General features: G+C 52.9%; 1 protein-coding gene across 1 annotated transcript in view; it reads right to left on the bottom strand.

The window, feature by feature from the left end:
* Nucleotides 1-19474, bottom strand: part of XYLT1 (xylosyltransferase 1) — a 335879-nt gene extending 316405 nt beyond the window's left edge. Inside the window, exon 1 of the mRNA XM_070064777.2 lies at nt 18732-19474. Coding sequence (XP_069920878.2) covers nt 18732-19085 — 354 coding nt within the window. The 5' untranslated portion in view covers nt 19086-19474. The remainder of the gene's footprint in view (nt 1-18731) is intronic.
* Nucleotides 19475-21995: the final 2521 nt, after the last annotated feature.

The following is a 21995-nucleotide window of genomic DNA, read 5'->3' as shown; positions in this document are numbered from 1 at the left end:
GCATGAGGGGGCCGGCGCCACGGCTCACTAGGCTAATCCTCCACCTAGCGGTGCCGGCACACCGGGTTCTAGTCCCGGTCGGGGCGCCAGATTCTGTCCTGGTTGCCCCTCTTCCAGGCCAGCTCTCTGCTGTGGCCCGGGAGTACAGTGGAGGATGGCCCAAGTGCTTGGGCCCTGCACCCCATGGGAGACCAGGAGAAGCACCTGGCTCCTGCCTTCGGATCAGCGCGGTGCGCCGGCTGCAGCACGCCAGCCGTGGCGGCCATTGGAGGGTGAACCAACGGCAAAAAGGAAGACCTTTCTCTCTGTCTCTCTCCCTCTCACTGTCCACTCTGCCTGTCAAAAATAAATAAATAAATAAAAGCATGAGGATGCTTTGCGTGGAGGTGGGCAGGCTGAGTGATTCCTTCCCCTAACCCATCCATCACAGTAATGCTAAACCCGGGGCCAATCCTGCAGCCAACAGGTTCCTTACTCAACCTCAGGAAGCCCTGAGCCACTGGGAGTTAGGGAGCTTGTGGTCTATTCACAGGCTCTAACCTGAAGAGGAGCTACGTTAACCTTTCGTACTGTTGGGTCTCATGGAGATGTGCTGTGTCTGAATCCATGAATTCCTGCCTTTATTTGCATTAAAGCCTTTCCTTCTTTTGTTTCCTCAATTATTTTTTTTTCCAAAATAAAAACTGGACTCTTAATCATTTAATCTTTCATGTTTAATGCCAAAAGCTGCAGTGCCTTTAAAATAGGCTATCAATTTTCCTCTAAGTGCACTGTTAGCCTTATCTCAGATTTTGATATGAGGTATTTTAATTTTCGTTAATCAAACACTCTGAAATGTCAAATTTGATTGCTCTGTTGATCGAAGAGTTATTTAGAAGGATTCCGTTTAGATTTCTACGTGACTGTCATATTGTTATATATATATGTGTGTGTGTGTGTGTGTGTGTGTGTGTATGTGAATATATATGTGATATTAATATATCTTGTTATTCTATGAATAAAGCCTAGAAGATTGCTACTTTTTAAATCTATTAGGTTTGAGACCAAGTTAACCATCCATCTTAATTAAGGAATCTTAGAATAGCTAGCAAGTAGTCTTTAAAAGAAACAGCTGGGACTCAGTGGGTTAAGTCACCACCTGCAGTGCTGGCCTCCCCTATGTGTCCCAGCTGCCCCGCCCCCAATCCAGCTTCTTGCTAATGCCTGTGGAAGGCAGCAGATGATGCCTCAGGTGCTTCGGCCCCTGCCACCCACGTGGGAGACCTGGAAAGAGTTCCTGACTCGGGCTTCAGGCTGGCCCAGACCTGGCTATCGTGGCTATTTCAAGGGTGGGCCAGTGAATGCAAGAGGGCTCTCTGTTTTCCCCTCTGTCTCTGTTGCTCTCCATCTCAAACAAATAAATACAGTCCTCAAAAAGGAAAAGGTGACAAAGCCATCCCCCCAAACAAACACACACATCTTTGCAAAGAGGTCCAATACATACTTACACTTCTAAAGTTTCATCTTTCCAAAAGCAAACCTCCAAAAAAGAAAGTAAACAAACCATCGAGCTTAAACCAGGTCATAGAGGGAGAAAACACCAGAACCTAAGGTCTAAGATTTCCACATTGAGGCATCACGACCGTGCAGGCATCGCAGCTCTGCAGCTCCATTCTAAAGACTGAAACTGAGGCTGCCAGAGGCTGAGTCAGACAGAACAGCTCCAGCTGAGACGGGGTTTCAAGTCCACTGACCATTCCAAATGTCACCCAAAAGAAACCCTCAGACAGCGGCTCAAAGTCCTCTCCGGTGACAGCCTTTAAGTGCATTCATTGCACAAGGCAGAACCAGAAGACAGGATCCTAAGGCAGCCAGGACTTGATTCCTGGTGAAAGGAGCCAGCGAGAAAAGGAAGCTGACGTGCCTCTGACAAGCCCTGGAAAGGATATTAAGTCATTTTTCAGCCAGTGCCAAGCAAACCTGAAAGACGGGTGGATCCTGGGGAATCCTGGTGTTCTCCCAACAACCACGGGACAACAAATGGAAGATGACCGGTGTGCAGCAAGCGATGCAGAATCCTGCAGCGCTAAGCGATGCTGACAACCTACACCGAGGCAGCTCCTCCGGGGGAGGCTGAGCGCTCCGAGGCCGGGGCCACGTGCGACGTGCGCCATCCTCGAAGAGACATTTCAGCAGTGTTTCAATGCACAGTGACACATGCCACTGCGGGCTAGAGATCTTATTCAGGATGCAGGGCTGTGCTCGTCTGCTTGCCAGCAAGCAAACCAGGACAGCAGGAGATAAACAGAAGTCAATCAAAGCAGAAAGTGACATGGAGAAAAGAAATGCCTAATTCTGCCAGACCTGTTTTGCTGCAGAAAAGATAAGAGCCCTTTGGACAATATGGCTTCGGTATAAGAAATTAAATGATGGCACTGCTCCTGAAAGCAACTAAAGCAGTTCACATCAGGCATGGTCCCAACATCCTTGAAGGAACTGTGATGGAAGAACAGCAGTCGATTAAAAATTTTAGCTCAACGGGTTCTGCATTTGGCAAGACTAATTATGAAAGTGAGCCTTGTTAGAGTTTTTACATAGGAAAGGATCACCCAGCCTTACTCCCTGGTATGATTTTCAAATCAAAACATAATTATTGCGGTGGATATGTGGTACAGTGGTTAAGATGCTGCTTGGGACAACGACACCCCCTACCCAAGTAGCTGGGCTGCAGTTCTGACTATGCTTCCAATCTAGCTTCCTGCTAATGCACACGCTGGCAGCCCCTGATGCCCATGTAGGAGACCACGGTTGGGTTTCAGGTTCCTGGTTTCAGTCTGGCCCAGTCCTGGATGTTGTAGACATACGGAAAATGAGCCAGCAAATTAGGAGACATCTCTGTCTCTGTCTTTCAAATAAATTATTTTTTAAAAGTTGTGTAGGCCAGCGCCACGACTCACTAGGCTAATCCTCCACCTGTGACGCTGGCACCCTGGTTCTAGTCCCGGTCAGGGCACCAGATTCTGTCCCGGTTGCTCCTCTTCCAGTCCAGCTCTCTGTTGTGGCCCGGGAGTGCAGTGGAGGATGGCCCAGGTCCTTGGGCACTGAACCCGCATGGGAGACCAGGAAGAAGCACCTGGCTCCTGGCTTCAGATCAGCACAGCGCACCAGCCGTAGCGGCCACTTGAGGGGGTGAACCAACGGAAAAAGGAAGACCTTTCTCTCTGTCTCTCTCCCTCTCACTGTCCACTCTGCCTGTCAAAAAAAAAAAAAAAAGTTTGTGTAAAGGTCTGCGTTGTTGCATAGTGGGTTAAATCACTGCCCACAGAGCTAGCATCCTCTATGGGCACCGGTTTGAGTCCCAGCTGTTCCACTTCCAGTCCAGGTCCCTGCTAATGCACCTGGGAAAGCAGTTGAGGATGGCCCAAGTGCTTGGGCCCCTGTGCCCACGTAGGAGACCTGAAAGAAGCTCCTGGCTTTGGCCTGGCCCACACTTGGCTGTTGCAGGCCATCTGGCGAGTGAACCAGAGGATGAAAGATCTCTCTCTCTCACCAAGAGGCAAGCACAGGAATACCCCTAGCAGTGCTGTTTCTAAAGGAACTTCCTAAATGCCCGTAAGCAGATGGACATATAAACTGCGGTGTACTCCAGTGAAAAACATACAGCCAGTGAACAATGACTCCAGGAAAACAATACAGACACCAGGTCAGCAGGCCTTTCGGTGGGGACCGGACACTAACAGTCTAGGCGTTGGGGGCCACACGGCCTTTGTCATAGCTGCCCAAGCCTGCAGTCAGAGCACAAAGGCAGCCGCAGCAGATATGTAAAGGAGTGGACACGGCTGTGTTCCCGGAAGGCTTTATTTCGGGACACACATTTGAATGTCAGGTCACGTCCACATGTCACGAAACAAGTTGCCTTCTTCTGATTTTATTGCCCCACCATTGAAAAAGATGAGCCCCATTCTTAGCTCCCGGGCCGTATGCAAACAGGCAGTGGGCTGGACCTGGCCCACGGCTGTGGTTAGCCACCCCCTGATGGAGATGCACCTCACACGCATCCTGTGAAGCACAGCGAGCCACACGCAAGGGGACACAGACCACGGGACTCTAGGAGGAGGCCAAACTCACCGGGGGGCTCAGGGCCAACACAGACCCCGGAAGGCACACGCACAGAAGCAGACGCAGGAGGGGTCCCCAGGGCTGGCCAGCGATGCTGCAGTGGGTGGGCAGGCCCGCTTTCCGGAGGGGTGCACTCACAATCGGTGGACTTCTCCACAGGCAGGGGGGGACTCGAGAATGGGAAGGCGAGACCTTGCAACCAAGGTAGCCTGCAGGCCGGCATGGTCAAGCTGGTGAGGCCACTGCCAGCGACACCAGCATCCACAGGAGCCCGGGCTCATGTTCAGGCTGCTCTGCTTCCAACCCCGCTCCCTGCTAATGCACCTGGACAAGCAGAGGAAGACGGCCCAAGTGCCTGGGTCCCTAGCAGCTGTATGGGAGGCCCAGATGGATTCCCAGGCTCCTGGCTTTGGCCTGGCCCAGCCCTAGTCATTGTTGCTATTTTGGGAATGAACCAGCAGATGGAAGATCTCTGTCTCTACAAAAGGTAGCTTATTAGTCCATCAGCTTTAAAAACAGACGTGCAAAGAGAACCGCAGCAATCGAATCAAATGAGCTACAAATCTTCCGCTATGGACAGGGATCAGCTGATGCTACATTGTTTTAGGAACACTCCTTTACTTATTAAAGATTTATTTGTTTTATTTATGTGAAACGCAGAGTGGCAGACAGATGGGGGTGAAGACACACACAGAGAGGGAGAGAGAGAAAAGAGAAGAGAGTCAGAGAGAGAATGAATCTTCTACCCCCTGGTTCACTCCCAATGTCCGTAACAGCCAAGGCTGGGCCAGGCCAAAGCCAGGAGCCAGGAACTCCATACAAGGCCGCCACACGAGTGGCAGAGGGCAAGTTGTGGGCCATCACGGGCTGCCTCCCAGGAGTATTAGCAGGAAGCTGGATCGGAAGCAGACACTCTGATCTGGGACGCTGGCATCCCAAGTGCCTGCTCAACACTGCAGAGCCCAGGAGTATTTCCTGATGAAAGGCAGATTTAAGGGGTTTTCCTCTGGCTGGGGGTGTGTTTGCTCCCAGTGGGAGGTGGACTTTGGGGCTTCAGGGACGGGGGTAGCAGCAAAGTCCGGCCAGGTTCTTTTCTGGGGTGCTTGTGGGAAAGGATGGCGTCCCCCAGCCATGAGCGGCTCCTCCGTAGGCATCTGCCATCAACTCCGTGAGTGCAAACAGCAGCCGGCAAACCCTGCCCCGGACCCTCACCAGGGCGAGGGGCAGCCCTGGCTTCCATGCGATTTCCAGGGAAGACGTAGTTAATTATTTTTTCTCACAGTCAGCAGCTGAGTCTCACTGAAATCCGTGCTTGTAATTATTGCTCTAATTATTATTTTAATACAAATCAGCAACTTATCAAATATTACTCTCTGGATGCTGCCTCTTCTCTGCAGGGCTGGATGGGGGTGAATGCCATCCCCACCTCCCACCCCTGCCAAAAAAACCCGCTGCTTGGCGTGCATGGATGGTGAGAACTGGTGAGGCTACTTCCACCCATTAGACTGTCACCTTCAAAACTGCCCAGGTCCATGGCCACTCTCAACCCCATCCTCTCTTTTGAGTCAGTCGGTCATGTTCTGCATTTTATATCAGTTTGACCTTGGGCAACTCACCCACTACTGGGCCTCAGTGTTTCCATCTGTGCAATGGGCAAATGGTGCCAACCTTCTGGTACAGCCATCCTAAAGAATGCCCTAAGGGGTTCTCTCTGTTTGCACTTTCTGGGCAGCACACACGCGTATAATCTGCATGTTTTATTGATCCATTTTTATTTATTTTGAAAGGCAGAAGCAGAGAGAGAGAGACAGAGAGATCTTCCTTTGGCTGGTTTTCTCCCCAGACGCCTGCAACAGCCAGGGCAGGGCCAAGCCAAAGCCAGGAGCCAGGAGCTCCATCTGGGCTTCCCATGTGGGTGGCAAGAAGCCAAGCACTTGAGCCAGCACCTGCTGCCCTCCAGGACACGCATCAGTAGGGAGCCGGATCAGAAGCAGAGGCGGGACTTGCACTCAGGCACCCCCACATGGGATGCAGGTGTCCCACAACTGGACACAGAGGCTTCCCAAGTCACAGTGCCCCAGCTGGAATTCCAGTCTACAGCTCTCGGACCCTGGGCAGTTCCTCGCTCTGTGCCTCAGTCTCCTCATCTGTAAATGGGGACAACACTCGCAGCCACTTCATCAGGCCGTGCAGAGCCTTAAGCAGAATGGTCCATGAGAGGATGGGCAGGGACACTGAACAGGTGACAGCGACTCCTTCCCTCCTTATCACCAGGAGAGCTGTAGACGGACCCCGCAGTACACTCACGGGGAACACACCTCTGCAGAGCAGACAGGTGAGCAGAGCAGGCAGGCACAGTGCCCACCCCACCCCAAATTGTTGCCTCACTGGGAAGGAAGGCCAGAACTTCGTATTTTCCAACAGGCCTTCCAAATTAGATTTTGATTTGAAATAATTGATTTTGGCTACTCATTTAGAAATGTATGTAATTTAAAAAGAAGGGGAGGGGCCGGTGCTGTGGCGCAGCAGGTTAAAGCCCTGGTCTACAGTGCCGGCACCCCATATAGGTGCTGGTTCAAGTCCCAGCTGCTCTACTTCTGATCCAGCTCTCTGCTGTGGCCTGGGAAGGCAGTAGAAGATGGCCCAAGTCCTTGGGCCCCTGCACCTGTGTGGGAGACCCAGAAGGAGCTCCAGGCTCCTGGCTTCAGATCAGTGCAGCTCTGGCCATTGTAGCCATCTGGAGAGTGAACCAGCAGATGGAAGACCTCTCTCTCTCTCTCTCTCTCTGCCTCTCTGTAACTCTTCCTTATAAATAAATAAATAGAAGGGGATGGGCCACTGCTGCCTCTGTAACCTTGACCTGAACAGATAAAGTGACAGGTCTCCCCATCAGTACTTCCTATAGTCCATTTTAAAAAATATTTATTTTATTTATTTGAAAGGCAGTGTGTGTATGTGTGTGTGTGTGTGAGAGAGAGAGAGAGAGAGAGAGCAAGAGAAGAGTGATCTTCCATCTTCTGGTTTACTGTCCAAATGGCCACAACAGCCAGGGCTGGGCCAACCCCAAGCCAGCAGCCTGAACTCCATCCAGGTCTCTGATGTGGGTGCAGGGGCCCAAGCACTTGAACTATCAGTTGCAGCTTTCCTGGTACATTAGTAGGGAGCTGGATCTGAAGTTGAACAGCCGGGACTTGAACCAGTACTCACACGGGATGCTGGTATTGCAGGCAGTGGCTTGACCCACAGCACCCCAATGCAGGCCCCTTTACAGCCCACTTTTGTTGGAGGTAAGATCCACTCACTAGTCCAACAAAGAGTTCATTTCCTCCAAATTTTGCTCTTGTTTTTTCTTCCTAAACCTAGGAGAATGGCAACACAGGAGTCAGCCTCTCTGCTCCCCGAAGGGTTAATAATCCAAGCCCACACACTTGCAAAGCCCCCAGTTTTTCTCTGCCTCTCCTTATGCAGGTCACCACCCCACCCCAAAGTATACACTCGGGTCCTAGCTCTGTCTCCACCTGCTCCTAACAAGGGGAAATCAGGTGTCACAACACAGATTGTTCCTCAACAGCACCAGGAACAAAAGCAGGCATATTTTCCATCAGAAACAGAACCATCCCCAAACCCTGCCGAAGAGCAAATGGGGTTCCCTGCGTCTTTGCTCCCAGCTGCCCCTTCTGGGCTAGAGATAAAAGAGAGAGTGAAGGAGACAATGAATAGCCTTTTATTTCAAAGTGAACATCTGCAAAGCATGGGCCTCCATTAAAAAAAAAAAATCAACAACAACAACAAAAAAACCAGCCACAAGTCTAGGATTTAAAAAAAAGATTTTCCATGACATCTCTAATTAACAAAACCCCATTCCACAAGGAAAGGAGCAGAAACAGGGATGAGAATAACTTTTCCACACCCCCAAAGAAAAGATGCTTAACGAGGTAGCTCCTGCATTTTTTGGTCCGTCTAATCTGGTTTTAATACTATCCTTAAATAATGTATACATTAGCTCTCCAGTACCCCAAACATTTGTTTGTTTTATGAACATGACTCTTGTTTGAGCACTGAGACTTGGCGGGATGATCACGCTGTCCTTGGGCTCTTGGCTTTTATGACTTCTCCCCCTGCTCATTATGAAATGATAAGTTGTCTCCATTGCCCTCTTCAATTGCTGTTAACGCTGTACTGCGGTTCTGTTACCCTGGTTCGGAATAGGAGACTCCTGGTTCAGGCTTAAGTTAATGTAGTCATTACTGGGCCATTTGTGGACTCATTCATCATGGCTCGTTTCAAGTCTAACACACGGGGACTGGAGCACCAACAGGCAATGGGAGGCAAACACACAGCGGTGAGTCCCAAAGACCACCAGAGGGGTTCACACCTGCATCACTGCAGACAAGCTCAGGGCACCCTCGCGGAAAATCTTTCTATAATACAGACAGCAATCATTCAGATGGACGCAGACACGGCTCCTCCTAAGGCTGACCTTAAATCCTTTCTACCTGAACTTCAGAACAAAGCAACACAGTGGCTTCTCAGAAGAGCAAACAATCCTGAAATCTTATAAGCCAACATGTACCAAACCTCGGCCAGCCCAGCTCATCCATGGCCAGCACTGACCGAGCCGGTGAGAATCCAGTTAGGAGTAGGGCATGGCACTGTTGCTTCGGCATTTTCATCTTGCTAACTAAGTTCCTCCTACTTAGGTGCCACTCTACCTGCATGCTAAGCTGTAAGAGCCTTGGGCTTGTCATTTTGATTGGTTGGTGTTGCATATATTTTTTTCCCTAATGCACAAAGAAACAGACAGCTATTAACAAATCTTTCAAATGTTCATGGAAGCAGCAGGGGGGTGTGTGCAGATCTGGGATATTGTTGATTCTGTTCCTCTATTTTTTTAAACATTTATTTATTTAAAAGGCAGAGTTACAGAGAGGGACACACACACACACACACACACACACACACACAGAAAGAGAGAGAGAGAGAGAAATATCTTCCATCTGCTGATTCACTCCCCAAATGGCTTCAACAGCCAGGGCTGTGCCAGGCTGAAGCCAGGAGCCCAGAACTCCATCTGGTTCTCCTATGTGGTTGGCAGAGCCATTTGCCACTGCTTTCCCAGGCTCATTAGCAGGGAACTGGATCAGAAGTGCAGCAGATGGGTCTCAAATCGGCACCAATAGGGGATGCTGGCATTGGGTGGCTTAACCCATTGCGCCACAATGCCAGCTCTGATGCTCTGTTCCCTGATGGATGTGTGGATTCCTTGGGTGTGTTTGGTTCAGAAAACATCAGGCTGTACTTTTACACTCACGTATAGACACAGTACATCTTAAAGAACTAGTCAAAAAAATATGTAAAATTTAAGAACTGAATGCACCCTAGACAGAGAGAAACAACAGTCCTGTATAAAAAGCTGCACCACACCAGTGAGGCCAGTTTGCCTGTGACGCACCTGCTGTCACTGGCGGCTCACAACTGATGCCTGTGACATACCCGGGACTCTCTCTGCTTTGGAACCACCCTGACATCCCTCCAAAATAAGTAAATAAGGCAAGTAAAATAACTCCAAAATAATCAAACATGGAAGGAAATAAGCCCACCCCCTCCAAAATCGGTGCTCCCCCACAGCCCCTTCTTGTCTATGCACGCTGACCGTTGCCATCACTGCACCTGTAACCACTTTGTAAGTTCTCCTTCCTGTTGTTCAGGGGTCACCCTGCACCCACACCACCACCTCCATGAGGACAGGAGCGTATGTGTCCTTCTCTGTGCTTTGCACAGCACAGCAGGCCATGGGCCAACCTCTGCTGAGCCCATGAGTGGGTGGGAAACTTCTACTGGATCTCACCCATTCCTTCCGCTCCGTGTCCCGGAGGTTACAAGAGGCGGGACCCGATGAGGGGTCTGAACACTCCACATTCTTGTGCTTCTGAGTTCAAAGTTTTCACACCCGATTCTCAAATTTAACCCTCACAAGCCAGGGAGTTGAAAGAGGGGTAGCAACACCTGGTGAGCACCACAAACACACACAGAGAGCCACAGGGCATGCCCGACAGGCGCTCTGGAAAGTTCTACCCTTCCACCTGCCTCCTGTATCTGACAACGCCCAAGTTCTCAGTGTGGGGTTACTAGGGGGCAAGGCCGTGGGGAACACAGAAAGCGGAAGGCAGGTGATTCGGATGGCCAGTTACCACAAAGGGGAAACCAAGCTGCACGATTCTATTTCCATTCATGCGTGCTCCATCACAATGGCCTGATATGCACTTGGGTACTCGGGTATCCACTGCCAGCGAGGGAGGGAGGACGCCTCCATCACGCCCAGGGTAGGGTGAAGGCTTCCAAGCAGAGAAGTACTAAGAATGAGCCACAAGGGGTTAACTCACCCATCATCATTGCTAGCTCTTTGCAGGGCCATGGAGATCTTCCGAATGGGCTCCCAGCATCACGGGTGAAAAACATCTCGGGGCTGGTGAGCTTTGGGAAATCTGCAGGGTCTGGGGCATAACTAACTCAGCTTGGCCATTTAATTCAGACAAGAATGTGGGACTCCTACTGCTTGATCTTGGGACGTCTCAAAGAATTCCAAACATCCACACAGTCTCAGGGAATAGCCTGATCTTTCCACTTCAGTGCCTACTATGCTAACACACACTGTGGGCCAAAGAACACCTAGCCAGCGGCCAGGGATCTAAGAAGGCTTCGGGCAAACAGCCCCAAAGGTGCAGTTCCACTAGAGAGACAGAGTGGAGCACTGGCTGTGGGCCAGGCTGTGCGCCTGGTCACCACGCCCCGGGACAACAGAGCCTTCAGGACCCTGAGTTTCAGCTGGAGACACTGAGCCCCTCCCCCAAGGCTGAAGGGACACGACCAGCACACAGGGAGGATATTGGGGCCCCACCCACATTCTAAACATCACAGGACTTGCTCCAAAGCCCCAAACTGACCACCTCCTCCCTGTTCACCTCCCGGCCCCCTGTGGCCACTGGACACACAGCTTGGATCAAGGAATGGAGTAGCCCAGGCTTCAGGGCTGCCAGGAGACCTGCCTGGGTAACAGTCCTCCTCACTCCCGCCTTCCCAGACACCTCCTTCTGTGTCCAACAGGCCACCATGGGGAAAGGAGATCAGCAGTGACCTGAGATAGCATGTCAAAGGAATCTCCTGGTGACAGGCCATTCATCAGCAGTGGCCCTGACCTCGGACGGCAGGGATCACGTCTGTCCTGTTACCAGGAGGGCTCCGGTGCTGGACACAGCGTCTAGCACACTCCAGCTGTTGGGGTTTAGGATAGGTGGATAGGTATGTGGCTGGCTGGGTGGCAGATACATGCATGGATGGGCAGAAGATGGGATGGATAGATGGACAGATGGTCAGATGGACAAACAATTGGAAAGATGGTTGGGTAGACAGATGGATGGATGGATGGACAGACAGATGAAGGGACAAACAGATGGGTAGATGGCTGAATGGATAGAAGAAGGGGTAGACAGATGGACAGATGCATGCATGCATGAAGGAATGGGACGGATGGCAGAGAACAAGGGGGCTAGAGCTAAGGGACTCACTCTGATTGGGTAGAGACCAAGAACACAGCATTTTTTTTTTTTTTTTTTTGGAATCACCACCCAAGTCTAGTTCCCAGCTTGGCCACTTCTGCCTTACTTTTTAAATTACTTTTAATCAGTAAAACAGACAACAATGGCTCTTAACTTGCAAAATGCTGTAAGGATTCAGTGAGATCATGCCCTTCTGGTACTTCCTCAGTATCTGGTGGGAGGTGAGCATTCAGTGAAAGGTTTCTTCCTCCTTGTCCTCCTCCTCACCACCGCCACAGCGACACTGTCTGTGCACCCTGCAGCAATCTCCCGGCCCCACAAACCTTGACTCCTTAGGGTTTAAACAAAAGAAAGTGCATGGTGGCCCAGGATCACAACCCAAGAGTCCCTGGGAGGAGAAACCAATGCTTGTAACCGCGTTACCTCATCAGTACCCATCAGCATACGAGCCCACGTAAGCCAGTGGGCACGTGGCCGGGACAAATCTAAGAGGGAACAGATCCATTTCACTGCCCCCACATCCCCCAAAGTGTCTTCAGAATGGGCCCCACCCCCTCCCCATGGCTCCCAGTGACACTAACAATGCCGGTGTTCAGAGCCCAGGGCACACCCCACTTCCCCACCAGGTCTTTTTAACATCTCCTACTTCTAGCAGGGAGGGGACAAGCTAACCACAAGGATCGGATCAGAGGGGCACAACCCGATGCATATCTGTGGGCTAACGGGCAGTTTCTGTGGCAGGCGGAAGGAAGCATCCTCCAGGTGACTGAGACGGCACGCTGGCAGACACAGCTTCTGCGGCTGGCCCCTGTGCCCAGGCTCTCCGAGACGGCCACGGAGCTGTGTAACCGGGTGAGCAGCAGGAAGTCACTGTGGGGAGGGGACGGCCTGCTCCACCAGCCAAGGAGCCTCACACGGCAGCCTCTTGCCCTTCCTTCCCCGGCTACACAGCTGAATTCAAGACTCCTTTCTCTGGGCAACTCGGCAGTTCAAGTTCAATTATTTCCTGGTATGCACAGTACATATTTCCCAACAGGGCAATACCCTGTCTACTAGGACTGTCATTCCTGCCTCGGAGTGAGGAGACGGAGGCCAAAGGATGAGCAAGCCTGCGCAGAGAGCACTCTGCTTCCTAATGCTATGTTAGATTCAGGAGTATTGCAGAAACATCAGATAGGAGATGCTCTTACCAATTGAAAAAAAAGAGAAAGGAGTCACTATTTGAGATGATATGTGACTTTGTATAACTATAGTAACCTTTTTATTATCTATATGTTTCAAAACATCATGTGGTACATCTTAAATATATCTCATAAAATAAACGCTGTCCTCGGAGCCCAGCATTTTGATGGAATCAAGTACCGTGTGCCTCCATACAACACAGACAATTCCAAGGCTGCTGTCTTCACGAGACCCTTCTAAGAGGGAGGACACAGAATGGAGCACCGCAGAGCAGCCAGACGACCGGCCGCCTGGGTTGCAACCCCAGCTCTGCCGTTTATAACGGACGACCTTGGGGACCTCACTGAGTGTCACATCTCCTTCCTGACCCCCACCCTGCCCAGGCCTCAGCTTCCTCAGCACAGCTGAGGTTTCCATGAGTTAATATTTGTAAAGTTTCTAGAACACAATCTGGTTATGTTCAACACCACGACTTCTGGCTGCTGTAACGTGTTGTCACACGGCTTCAAGGATTTAACGAATTAACACACGTGTGTGTATAAAGGGTTTACAACCGTGCCTAGCACACTGCGACTGCTGGAGAGGCATTCTGCTGTTTTGCTGCCCTTCTACTGGCATCATTACTTGGGCGTCTGATGCAAGACAAACCGTATATGCGCCCCTCTCCTGGAACAGGCACACACTTAAGAGTCCGCAGTAAGAAGTGGGGAGAATGCTATTTAACGACAGTTCAGGAATGATCTGGCTGCCCTGAGGGTGCTTCCAAGAGTTCAGAAATCTGGTGTCACTGGGAAGGGGGCGACCTGAGCCTGGATCCCAGGGCTGCTCCTCCCCGGCTTTGCGATCTTCATGAGCACACAGCTCTGCCTCCCTGACCCTCAGTTTTCTCACCCTTGAAATGGGAACAGCACAGGCCTAGCCCGTAAAGTCAGGAGGACTCAGCCACCTGGTGAGATCATGTCTGCAAAGCCTGCAGCGCTCCCGCCCGGCACCAGCGACGCCAGAGCAGCGACTTCCGGCCCGGTCTCGGCACTCAGCTCTGTCACACTGGAGGATGCCCTCCTCCTTCTTGAATTCTTTTTTCCTTTCTTTTCTTTTTGTAAGTATTTAGTAGCCTAATATATGCAAAACACCAAAATGATGCTTTGGCATACAGCCAGCACTCAATAAATGTTGGTACTCCCTCGCTCTACCACACCCCATCCTGCTCCAAGCCTGGCACACACAAGAGCTGGATGTATTTTACTGCCTTGGATTTCACTCAAACCCTACTTTGTGTGGGAAAATGAGTAATTGCAAAAAAAAATTGCTTATTTTCAAACATACCAAGACTTTCCTTTTAAGAACAGCTCCTGTGACAATTTGTACACTAAATGGTTCACCTGCATTTTTCTATTTCATACACACGGGTCAACGGGGGAGCCCAATCATAGAGGAGCAAAGACAAAGTGAAGGGCCCAGGACTTTGGAAGGTGGGACGGACCACAGCTGGGGTTTGAACCAGGTCTCTGACGGGTACTGGAGCAGAGGCCTCTTTCATATGTGCATATTTCCTGTGACTTCTGTTCCAACACCCTTCCCTGTGAATTGGGGTTTTGTTGGGGTTGGGTTTGTATTTTTTACTATTTTTTTTTTTTTTTAGTTTCTCAAAGTATATCCTCATTGTCCCTGGTGGATGGCATTCTGGGCTATAGGAATGGTGAGACGCAGAGGGAAAGGAGAGAGGGAGAGCAGTCATAGCAACTCCTAGGGCAGCATCAAACAAAAGCTAAAGAGTGGGTGACGACTAAGCCAGTGCAGGCCAGGTGTGCGTTTCACTTGTGCACAGAAATGCTAAAACAGACGCAAATGGGGCTGGTGTTGAGGCACAGGCATTAAGTAGCTGCTTGTGGCACCAGCATCCCGTATCAGAGCACCGGTTTGAGTCCTGGCTGCTCCGCTTCCCATTCAGTTCCCTGCTGACCAGCCTGGAAGTGAAGTGGAAGATGGCCCAAGTGCTTGGGTCCCCTGCCACCCACGCAGCAGACACAGATGGAGTTCAAGGCTTCTGGCTCCCACCTGGCCCAGACCTGGCTGTTGGAGCCATTTGGGGAGAGAACTAATGGATGAAAGATATCACTCACGCTCTTTCTCTCTCTCCCTCCCTCTTTCTGCATGTCCCTCTGCCTTTCAAATATGTGAAATAAATCTGTAAGAACAACAAAATAGGGAAGATACTAAAATAATAGATTGAGACTCCTCTTAGTCATAAATAGTTCTGTGGGGGGAGGCAGATTCTTAGCATAGAGATATATTTCATGACACTTTTGTTTTCTGGGGACAAACACATACAATGGGACACAATGATTTCAAGTATCTGCTCCAGCTCACACCACCAAATTTCCTTTTCGTATGAAGACCATGGGTCAAAGCTGTACAACCCCCAGTAAATGAGAACTTAGGCCTCAGTTGATTTCCCATCTGAAAAATAACAAGCATTTTCCCACCCAACCTTCTAGAAGATAAAAAAAGTACTGATAAACTAGACAGAACGTGTAGAATCTAAAAAAGTGGAAGGAATACAAATACATATCTATGCATACATAATTTTATACACATACTTGTACCTATACTTATGCATAAATAATGTCTACTTTTATTTATATATTTAACACTTTCTAATATATGGTTAACAGATGGCAACATTTGCAGTAAGATAAATATTGTTCAACGATCCATACTTCTGTATACAAAGTGTAATGCATCGTTCAAACAAAATAAAACTTCCTTGAAAGTGTGAAAAAAGGAACCATCAACAAAATACCCTTTGTTCTCTTTGGTCTCAAAACATCTGGATAAAAGGAAAGCCAGGCCTCCGAGGTTGGCAGAACCAGAGGGGAACTGGATCCAGAGAACCAACCTTTCAACGTCAATGCCAAGATCTGAAAAAGTCTGAGTTACCTGAATAATGTGAAGTATGAGAAGTTTCTGCTGAAAAAATCAATAATTTAGAAAATGCACAAACTCCATTCCATTTAAATGTGTGTATGGAGTAGGCAAGGAGGCCCCTAAAGAATCAGCTTTCTTAAGGGAAACTTACTGAGTACAGTTTATCTAAGGGCATACATATGTGAAGGCTTCAAGAGAAAGAAAATAAACACTGGTTGCGTTAACACACAGTGCTCTCTTTCGCTTTATCCAAAACTCCTATTCAGAACCTGTAGGCTGATTTTCTGACAGCTCCCTCCCAATATTTTAGCTCCCTCCCAATATTTTCCCTCCCTCCCTAAGTGAGCCTGCCTATTTCCTCGAGTCTAGGATGACAGCAAAATCCACAGCTTACTGGAGACCCAGCAAAGGAATCAGAATCACAGCCACGCAACTCAGCTGCAATCCACCCAGTAATGCTAATACGCAAGAGCTTTGCAAGAGCGGCGAGACGGAAAGCCAGCTTGGAAATCTTTGATGGATAAACCCACGTGGCCATCGTCCTTCTGCCCTCTGACTGCCTGCCTGAGACGCTGGGTGTTTCCTCTTCGCTTCTTCAACGCGCCAAAAATACAATCGGGTCTTTCCACCGGTCTGCAGCTCCCCAAACACAGAGAGGGCACAGGTGCAGACCCTCTGGGAGGGCGGGAATAAGGGAGCAGCAAGGTCAGCTTTAGAATACACTCCACACACATAGCCAGCTCCAGACCACCCCCGCCGGCAACAGAGCACTGCCATGAGACATCATCTCGCAAGCATGTGGCTCACCAGCCCCTGCAAGAGCCATCTGGAAAACCACAACGAGGTTTCTTCACATGTCCCACGCCCGCGTCTCCCTCCCGAACATCACGCAGGCAGCGGCCCCATCAGGGTCGGGAAACAAGGGCCTCTGCTGCTCCTGAACCGTCCAGTCTTCTTGCCTGCAACCCAAGCGCCAGCTACACTGGACTTTGGGAACAGCCTGCCCCCTTCTGGTCTCCTTGAGCTCCTTGGAAGGGCAGGGGCTGGGTGGGCGCAATGGGAGGAGGGCAGAGCCCTGGCTGCAGCCAGTAGGTGTGTGCTGTGATTTCAAGACTTAAGCCAGCCACGGGGGTGGATGTAAGGGAGGAAGAAAGACAGGCAAGAGACGTGCAAATAAAATACAAACCCAGGAGCATGGTAGACAACGACCAGGAAGGGAAGAGCACTGAAAACAGAACCAAATGACTTAGGTGTCCAAGTCGGAAGGGGAAGAAATCGAGACGCGGGGAGACGTGGGTGGGAGGAAAGTACGTGCGCTTACAGGTGGAAGCAGAAGCCTCAGAAAAGCAAAGCAGCTCCAGGGCTGGACCAGAATTCCAAACGGAATCAGAAATGAAAATGGCACTGCCCGCCCCAACCCTGGCAACTGTGAGCCCCTCTGCGGCTGAGCCGGGGTGAGAGGGAGAAGAAGACAGCCCAAAAGGAAACTGTGGATGGATGCGCTACAGGCAGGAACCCCTGAAGACAGTCAGCCCAGACCCCTTCTCTCCGTTCGCTTGTTTCAACAGGTGGCCTGCTCAACCTAAAAGGGCCCAGGAACCCCATCTGAACTAGCCCCTGATGCCCCCATGTCGATCCTCTGTGTTTCTACCCGGGGCTGGCAGTACCTGCCCCTGACGCCTCCACCCCACCTCCTTGTAGGGCTCCTGAGTTCAGCGGGAACTTGTAGTTACGTTTCTGCCAGTTCACATCACGATCAACTCCAGGAGTCAGAAGGCATTCGCTCACAACACCCTTCCCTGACAATGTCCTGGGGCTCCCTGCACCCCACAGAGCAGTGGGAAATGCCATCACATCCCGCCCCAGGGCTGGCTCCAGGCACAGAGAGCCACACGCTGGCACAGAGGGTCACGCAAACTCTGAAGAAGTTGAGCAGCTCAGAAAGTGTCACGCTGTGCACGGAGGCGGTCTTCAGTGAGGGCTCCCAACGTGACACACGGCAGGGACAAGCGCTTGGTCCCTAAGGAAGCTGAAGTCTCACAGGCACACACACCGCCCCGTGTCTGATATCCTTCAGATTCCAGGCAAATCCCTGCAGGCAGGCAAGTGGCATGCTCCAGACAGACACCCAGCACATCAGCTGTGCCTGAAGACAGAGGCTCACACCCACCTGCCTGAGCTGAGTGAGACCCTGGCCCGCTGCCTGCTCTCAGGAAGGAGGTGTGAAGGGCATCCCTGGAGAAGTTGGAGACAGGGAGGAAGGCCAAGAAGCGGAAGGACCCCAGACGGGCTTCGCCAGACAGGTTCAAAGCTAAACCGTTCACATACCAGAAGGGCGGGATGGAGGGACACAACACACACAGGACAGAGAGAGGGAAGTGGCTCGCAGAAGTGAAGGGCCATGTCCCAGAATTGGAAACGAAGAGGAGGTAAAAAGAAAGAGACAGAGACAGAGCGAGCGAGCGAGCGAGCGAGAGATGGGAGAACATGGTTGGAGATAGAAGGTTCAGCTGGCCACCAAGGGGACACACGACACCCAGAGTGAGCCCAGGTATCCCCGACTGAGTCTTGATTCAGGGGCGTGCACCCCAGCCTCCACACCAGGCCAGAGCGAGCAGGGGACTCAGCTGTCTGCACCCAACTCGGCAAAGAGATGCAGCTGCGGGAGCCACCCCTGAGCAGCGGCTGAGGCTCCGGGCGCGATGCACACACCAGGCAGCGAGCGTCGCACCAGCAGCCCCACGCGTGCTACACAGGTCAGGGCAACCGCCAGGCACCCGGAGAACAGAAACCCCAGCTGGCTCCGGTCACCTCCCAGGGCGCGTCCCCTGGAAATAACTTCCCCAGACCCCCAGCAGCAGTCCTCAACCGGCAGGGGCCCCAGGGGATATGAGGAGAGCCGGCACCAGGGTCCAAGGGCTGCCCTCCCGCCTCCCCGCGAGGTGCCAGCCCAGAGGGGGATCTTACCAGTGCCCGGGAGGGCAGTGCCCCGCGGCGGGCCGGAGGCTGCGCCCGCGGATCTCCGGGGCCGCCTCCCCGCGCCCGCGGCCCCCGTCCTCCTCCTCCGCCGCCGCCGCCGCCACCTCCTCGGGCTGCAGCCGGCTCGGCGGGCAGGTCCCGGCGCTCCCGGTGCGGGGCCGGGGCCGGGGGCGGCTGCTCGGCGCCGCCGGCTGCTGCGCCCGCACGGCGCTCGCCGGCCCCGGAGTCGAGGCTGCTGAAATTCCACACGATCAGCGTCTGCAGCAGCAGCACCGTGAGCGCCGCGAGCAGCGCCGAGTGAGAGCGCCGGGCCAGCCTCCGGGCGCACGGCGCCGCCACCATCTTCGGAGCACGGCGGGCGAGCGGGGCGCGGGGACCCCCGGCGCGCTCCGGGCTGCCCCCGCACTGCCCGCGGCTCCCGCTGCCGCCGGCTGCTGCTCGGGCTCCCACTCGAGCCGCCGCCGCCTCGGCTCGCCGCGCTCCTCCTCCTCCGCCGCCGCCGCCGCCGCCACCGCCGCCTCCACCGCCGCGGCGCGGAGTTTTCAGACGGGCAGGGACCCGGACGTCACCAGGAGGAGGGGAAGGCTGGGAGGCGGGAGCCGGAGGCCGCGGTGGGGGCGGCGGGAGCGCGCGCGCGCGCGCGTGCGGGGCCGGGGCTCCAGAGGAGGGGGCGCGTAGCCCGCGCGGCTCCCCTCTCCCCTACACTCTGGTCCCAGCCAGGAGGGGCGGGCGATGGGGCAGGGCAGGGGCCGGGTGCCCCTGGGCTGGGGCAGAGAGAGGCGGGGCTGGGGGCGGAGCCGAGGTGCGGAAGGGAGGAGGGAAAGGGGAGGGCGGCGACTGGGGCAGTTGAACACCTCCAGCACCGGAGTGGGAACGCGGAGGAGGGCCGGCGGCGGCGAGGACAGTGGGGCAGCTCGGGAGCGGGTGGGCTCGCTCCACATCCAGGGCGTCTGGAAGCGGCGGGTCCGGAGAGCTGCCTTCCCGAGTGGCGAGCAGGCGGGAGGCGGGTGAACAGAGCGGGGCTTTTTGCCCGGAGTTTGCCGTCCCGGCGGCGAGTGGAGGCGAGAGGCCAGGACCCCAGCCACCCGGGGTCCCAGCTGGACCCCTGGATCCCAGCTGTTAGGGTGGGAAGAGGCTTTGCCTAGCGCCTGGGATTGATGCGCGCCAGCGCGTGAGTGACTCCTGAATCACACGCCCACCCCTGGCGGAGTACTCGGCGCTCACTGAGTCACTGCGCTGGTCCCTGCGGACTCACGAGGCAACAGACTCCATGCCCGGCAAAGTGCTTTAGTGTGAAAAAGGAGACCCGTGGGCTTTCCTTCGCAGGCTGAAAGCCCCGGAGTTCGTGCCCCGCACTGCACCCACCCGGAAGCCCGCCTTCTGCCTACACATGGCTCACTCCTGGGGAATGGGTCTTGTCCTTTCCAGTCCTGGCCCCTCTTTCCTGGTGACCTTGAGCGGGGAGGGCTCCTCCTAGCCTGAGCTGCCTCTTCCCAGCTCCAGCTGCATCCCCAGCAGGCCCTGAATCAATGCATCCGGTCTTTCCCGCCCCTGTTCTCCGGTCCAGGGTTTTGCATGCAGCCACGCGGGATGGGGTTGGCAACCTGTGCAGGACTTGCACGCCCTGTGGGAATGCAGCACATCAGGTCCACGGTGCTTTTTGACCTCATCCTGATTTTAAGGGAAGCCAGTGGAGTGCAAAGAGGATCCACTAGAGAGCGAGGTAGGGAGTGATGATCAGGTCATCGCCTCCACAAGCATCCATGAACACTAACCTGTGTCACACAGCCGGCCAGGCTCAGCGCTCCAGACGTGAGCCAGCACTGAGCTCCCCTCCCCCGAGCAACTGCACGCAGGTGTCAGTTACTGAACTTTAGTGGAACTGGGACAGGCGTCTGACCCGCTAGTTAAGACCCCATGCGGGATGCCTGAGTCCCATGTTGGAGTCCCTGGTTCAAGTCCCAGGTCCTCTTCTGATTCCAGCTTCCTTCTAACAGGCTCCTTTGGAGGTAGCAGAAGATGGCCCAAGTGGTTGGGCCCCTAGCACCCATGTAGGAGACCTGGATTGAGTTCCATCCTGGCTTTGGCCTGGCCCAGCCCTGGCTGTTAAAGGTGTTCAGAGTATAAAGCAGTGGATGGAAGATCTCTTTCTCTCCCCCTCTCCCTTTCAGATAGTAAACAAATAAAAACTTTTAAAGATTTATTTATTCATTCAAAATGCAGAGTTTGGGGGGGTGGAGACACAAGAGAGATCTTCCATCTGCTGGTTTACTCCCCAAATGGCCACAACAGCCAGGGCTAGGCCAAGCCAAAGCCAGGAACCAGGAGCTTCTTACAGGTCTCCCATATGGGTGCAGGTCCCAAGGAATTGGGCCATCCTCCACCACCTTCCCAGGCACATCAGCAAGGAGCTGGATTGGAAGTGGAACAGTCAGGACTCAAACCAGCACCCATACAGGATGCCAGCATTACTGGTGGTGGCTTAGCCCACGACACCACAACACCGGACCCAACAAAATCTTTTAAATGTAATGAGGCTGGCATCACTACAGGGACATGCCCAAAGTTCTTAAGGTTCACCAGAGAGAGGAAGGTACTGGAGTGACCCCCAGGAAAATGTTTTCTGGACCCATGCATCTTAGCCAACCGACTTCCCTGAACTAGGAGTGCCGGATGCAAACTCGATGGGATTCCTAGCTCCTGACCAGAGGGAGCCTTCGGAGTATCTACAGCCTGGCCCAGTAGGTTCAGCGCGTCTACTGAGGAATGGGATAGAGGCACACAGGCCAGCTCCCAGGGCCACCAGTCTCCTGCCACCTCTTTATCAGGTGGGAATCTTTGGATTGCAAGCAAGAAAACACCCCTCTTAAAAAGTAGACTTTACTGGATTGTACAACTGAACATTCCAGAGCAGACTTCAGGTGAGGTCCGATCCAGCTGCTCAGAACCACCACTTAGAACTCCCTTCCCTTCCGTATCTCCTCTCTTCCTTCCATGGGTCCTCTCCTCATGTCACAGATGTGTGCCCTCAGTAGCTGAGACTCCTTGCACCACATGCACATTTCTAATGCGGGGAAAGGAGAGTCAGTATTCCCCAGGATTCTCTGCTCAGGTCCACCCCTAAACCGATCACTGTGGCTAGAGAGAGAGAATGTGCTGATCAGCTTGGCCAACGGCCCGTTCTTCACCGCTGGCACTGGCAGGAAGCCAACTTCCCTGCAACCACTTGGGTGCTCCCTGGGGCTCAGGGTC

This window comes from Oryctolagus cuniculus, chromosome 19 (genome assembly GCF_051225735.1).
Source record: "Oryctolagus cuniculus isolate XC-2025 breed Fujian yellow rabbit chromosome 19, ASM5122573v1, whole genome shotgun sequence".
In the NCBI taxonomy this organism is placed as follows: domain Eukaryota; kingdom Metazoa; phylum Chordata; class Mammalia; order Lagomorpha; family Leporidae; genus Oryctolagus; species Oryctolagus cuniculus.
The sequence above is the reverse complement of the archived record's forward strand: the minus strand, read 5'-3'. Positions and strand labels throughout refer to the sequence as shown.